Source organism: Geospiza fortis, unplaced genomic scaffold (assembly GCF_000277835.1).
Source record: "Geospiza fortis unplaced genomic scaffold, GeoFor_1.0 scaffold344, whole genome shotgun sequence".
In the NCBI taxonomy this organism is placed as follows: Eukaryota; Metazoa; Chordata; class Aves; order Passeriformes; family Thraupidae; genus Geospiza; species Geospiza fortis.
This window is the reverse complement of record NW_005054584.1, coordinates 251,864-256,797: the sequence shown is the minus strand read 5'-3', so window position 1 is coordinate 256,797 and position 4,934 is coordinate 251,864. Positions and strand designations below refer to the sequence as shown.

The 4,934-nt window shown below is 42.8% G+C and overlaps 1 protein-coding gene across 1 annotated transcript in view; it reads right to left on the bottom strand.

Moving 5' to 3' along the window:
• Nucleotides 1-4,934, bottom strand: part of CCDC47 (coiled-coil domain containing 47) — an 8,782-nt gene extending 3,848 nt beyond the window's left edge. The window contains exons 1-7 of the mRNA XM_005429896.3: nucleotides 4,823-4,934; nucleotides 2,858-3,123; nucleotides 2,629-2,736; nucleotides 1,939-2,113; nucleotides 1,646-1,767; nucleotides 1,023-1,088; nucleotides 175-276 (exon numbers count right to left, since the gene is read on the bottom strand). Coding sequence (XP_005429953.1) covers nucleotides 175-276; nucleotides 1,023-1,088; nucleotides 1,646-1,767; nucleotides 1,939-2,113; nucleotides 2,629-2,736; nucleotides 2,858-3,118 — 834 coding nt within the window. The 5' untranslated portion in view covers nucleotides 3,119-3,123; nucleotides 4,823-4,934. The remainder of the gene's footprint in view (nucleotides 1-174; nucleotides 277-1,022; nucleotides 1,089-1,645; nucleotides 1,768-1,938; nucleotides 2,114-2,628; nucleotides 2,737-2,857; nucleotides 3,124-4,822) is intronic.

Genomic DNA, 4,934 nt, shown 5'->3' with positions numbered 1-4,934 from the left:
TGGTGGGAGCATTTCTCATGGTTGATTCCATTAAACTTTTATCTGTAAATGGAAATACCTTTTCCACACAAATTCCAACAAGTCAGTCACAGGTTTTCAGCTGTTCCCAAGAAAACAATGAATATGCAGATTAGATTCTTATATGCTGTTATTTATCAATGTGCATGTACATACCAGGTCCTGCATCTCTTTCTGAAGTCTCACCAGTGCTTTTCTGGTTCCAACAGCAAACACATACGTGTCCATATCTTCATCATTCATTGTCACTTTTATTTGCTGTGAAGCAGAATGTTATTAGCCCTGTCAGATTTCAATGTTTGTCTGATACTTTGATTCCTAAGAACAAGGACTATGCAAGGACAGACACAGCTAAGAAAAAGGTGGTTGATTTAAAGCTTTTCAGTAGGTCTTAAAGTAAGGAAGCTTTTTAATTAGATTGAGCACACTATTCAGTATTGTGCTGTAATGACAGTGACTAGAACAGCAGAGTTGTAAAAATAATTTGCAATTAAATATTTTGATGTAAGTAAATACAATTACAGATGCATGGGAAGACTATTCACAGTGCACAGAGTCACTGTTCTTCCAAATGTAACTTCTCTTGGCACTTATGCTCTCTAAGAGCAAGCTGGAAGGCAAAAGGTAACATTAAGAATATAATATCCAGACAACATATAAGTTTAAGCAGTCCTATTCAGGCAGACAGAACAGACAGATGAACAATCACTAAGTATTTCAGATTATAAAATCACTTTTTATCAATATGACCTCTTGAATCATAACAGACTCACAAAACCACTTGAATGATAAAATCCACAGATAAAGCAACTTCCAGTCATCAGCAGTTTGCATTTCGCAGGCAGGAAAGAAATACAAACAATTCTTTGAGGTTGTTTCAATAGGTACTGAACTGGAAGATTATGGAATACTACAGAAATCACCTGGAACAATCAAAAGCAGCAGAGCAGAACTGAAGGAATGCAACAGTTTATCAGAGCTAATCTGAAGGGCTGAGTACGCACCACTTGGTCTGACGCCGGCCTCATCATGCGTGCCAGGACATTCAGCAGGTCCTGCCTCTTGAGAAACTGAAAACACAAGGTGGCAAACACAGAAAACAGCTGAACAGACAACAGTAAAAAACTCCTTCCTAATACCTAACCTGAGTTTTCCCTGTGTGACCAATACAGCTCAAAAGCAGGTCCACTTTCTGCATTGCAGGAGTTGCTCATGGCTTTGTCCCCTCAAGTCAGAACAGGAACTGTGTTGAGACTGTTCCAGCCCAGGTCCAGGGCTTCGTATTTGTCTTTGCTGTTCTTCTTTGGAATTTCTGCTGGTCCATTTATCCCTCTAAGTGGCAATTGGGCTCTTTAACCTACAGTTACCTATGTTCTCACTACACCTCTGATTTTTACACTCTTCCTGCAAGCACTTACTCTTTGGTGCCAACTTTAAGGGGCAGAATAGAGGTCTGTACAGACCTTCAGATGATCAGTTTTTCCTCATGTGTGTGTACTCAGAACTCTGTGTCTGAATGTGAGCACAAATGCCAAGCTGGGATTCCATGTTCCCCACACAGGAATGGAAAAGCCTCTAGAACCTGACAACTTAACACAAACAGCACCACAAACTCCCTCATTCTTACCTTTAACTGGATGAGCATTCCTTCACAGCACACCCTTCCAGAGCACCACAAGTTATATATGTGCTCATTTTCTTGATTTAGTTTCCCAGTGCTTGTAGCTTCTTTATTAGTGCCATCATCCCCTGAGGAAAACAACATTGAAAGGACCTCAATCTAAACTCACAAATTGAGACACCATAGTTCAGCAGCTCACAATACCACAGTACAGAGAGGGATTCTCTACAGCCTAAATGCCACACTAAACCCAGCTTTCTTCAAATACTAAAAATGGATCCTTGTCATTATGAACTCACCAACAAGAGCAAAGTTACTTTCTAGCAGCTCCCTGTGAGTGTTGAACCAAGCATGAGCCAGGCGGTTGTTTTTGTTCTTGCCAATGATGTAGTTCATGATGTAAGCCAGGAGACCTGTTACCATCAGGATCTCCATGTAATAACTCTCCCAGCTGTTCTGAAGGTGAGCAGGGACCTGTGTAAGGGAACAGAAGCTGTGATTTACATATTGAACAAGTGGATTTTATACACACAAAAAATTGGGAAACACAGAGTAGTGGAGAAGTTCCATCCCGAACACAGCAAAAAGCTCCACAAAGGCAACAGGAGAGAGCTAAGAGAGCTAAGCCTACATAAAGCACTTGGCTTACTGGGGCACAGTAATCATACAGGAAACAACTGATAACAGCATTCCCAAAATACCTGCTTAACAGAAAAAAAGTAATCACTTCCATAAAAATGCAGACCTTGAGCACCTGATCATTCTGTGAAAGACTATTTTGGGAGGCAAAAAGGTGATGCAGGGTGGGCAGAGAGATTGGCTTCAAAAACCAACTGAGCTGACAAGTTCTAATCTGACACTTAAGCCACAGACCAGCTAAAAACACACTGTGTTCATTGCTTAGTACCCCAGTGACATTCCTGGCATACTGTCTTAAGAAAATAAATGATGAAACTCCAAATAGACACTGGATCAACAGTTATACCTACATTAACTATTGTTATGGGGTCTTTATTTTTGCTATGAGATGCATCTGGTTTCTCTTCATACCCTTCAAACTCCTCATCATCGTATGGCTCACTCTCGGTGTCACCTTCCTAAAGGATGAAATCACAAACAGCATGAAAATCCAAAGCCCAGCAAGTAAAATCCAAAAAGAGAAAGAAAGGTGTAGAGACACTATTAGGAAACACATTGAGGAAGGAGGCAAGACCTTACCTGTGTGTCTGCATCATCAAAGTCTTCCTGATTTTCATCCTGACCTTCAAGCTCTACAGTGGCTTCTTCTTCGTCATCTTCTGTAGTGATGATCCTCTGAGGAGACTCTGTGACTGTATCTTCACTCACATCTTCAAATTCAGCAAAGTCATTATCATCATATTCCATAATGTCATCTCCATCCTCAAATTCATCATACTTTGCCAAAGTAAAGCTCCATGGGATGAACAGGACAGCGATAAAAATATATAAATTCTTCATTTTCACTGGAAAAAAAGAATTAAATCAATCATTGCAAAAAGTCCTCATGAATTCTGTTACATCACACCTCCAGTAGCACCCATCCCACAGTGCACAGTTTGAAAACACCACAATTTAGACCAGAGAGAGAAATAAACCTGTGCCTGATGTTGCAATCTTCTCTATAAAGAAAGTGACTACTGGCAGCAGCAAATTCACATCTGGCCACACTGTTCAAATGAGCTGAGATGGAAAGCAGGGATGTTCTGCTACAAAACTGACTCTCCAATAGCATCTCCCAGCCAGCTCACTTCCAAGACCACATTCTGTGTCTACAGTTGTTAATAATTAGCAATTAGGCACAGTCAGAGCATTGAATGTGTAACAGCAGCAGTAAATCTTAAAATGCACTTGGTTCATTTAAACAGCAATGCTCTGATAGCCTCTGCTAGTCCAAAATCACAGATGTGATTTTTCTAGGCTGCACACTCAAAACTAAGTTCTCACAGTGTCCCATTATGGTTTCTGCATAGAAACAAAGACCTTTTGCTGGAAGTTGTGCCAAAAAAACCAAAAAACTGAAGAGGACAGATATGGCATTGCTCCCCAGAACAAAGGAGTCAGCTGGGGCTCATGAGCCCAGAGCTCTCCCCACATCAGCCAGAACCCTGCAGAGTTTGTCAGTTCCCCTTGTTTTGCCCTCTTGTCTCTTCTGCTTGAGTTCAAAACAGTCCCAACCTCCCCTTCAGGTTGGAGCACCTTCTCCAAGGTCCAAAAAAGGCAGCAACAACCCCCCAGCTGCACTCCACAACCAGGCACAGAGGATCAACTGCATCAGGCTCTGCTGTCAGGCTCATTTTACTCCCTCCCGCAACCAGATCCGAGTGGGAACCTGAATGTTAATCAGAGTGTTCTCTCACAAACTTAGAATAGAAATGATTTGCTTCTAAATTTGACCAGCATTCCTCTGAGTGCTTCATGCAGGGAACCCTGCTATGAATGACAAGGACGACTGAAATAAACAGCTTTGTCAAACACTCCTCACTCCAGCAAAAACCTGCGCAGAACATGGTCACAGAACCTTAATGAGGATGGAAAGCTCAGCAAGGCCCAAGAATTTGGAACACTGTGAGGGAACATCACAATTTTATGTGAATTTAAGCAGGGGAAAAAAAAAACCAAAATATTATTTCAATAGGACAGAATTTACACGCTGTTGAAAATGACAGGACAACAGAGCCACCTGCTCGACCAAACTCTAACATTTCACATTAAGAACTCCAAGACTATTTGAGCACATCCACCTTCAGAAGACCCAACAATTCCAAACAGCTTAATGCAAAATAAGCTTCTGCAGCCAATTCGAAGGATACAGTTAAACCAGAGGTGGGTGAGAGCTGGAGCACCCCCTTAGGTCAGCAATCTGTCAGAATGGCTTCCAAGTTCAAATTCCAGGAAGCAGAACATCCTCAGCAGGCCCTCCACGACCCACACACCACCGACTTTCCCTTTCCAGAGGAATTGATGCATTCTCCAATTCTACACCGGCTGCCCAGACCCCACTGGCAAGAGAAACTACTTCCAACAACCCCAAGGAAAACACTGCTGCTGCTGCCTGTGCTGCACATTCACCAGCTCGGGCTTGCTCGGTAGATCTCGAACCCAGAGCCGAGCTCGGGGGCAGATTTTGGAGAAGTGCCCGTCCCCAGCAGCTCGGGCCCTCACCGGGGACACCACCCCCCGTAGGTGTTCGTTATCCCGCTCCAGGGACGCTCCCAGCTCCTTCCCGGAACACGAGTCAAGGTTACCAAGATAAAATCAGCGATCTGCCGTCCCC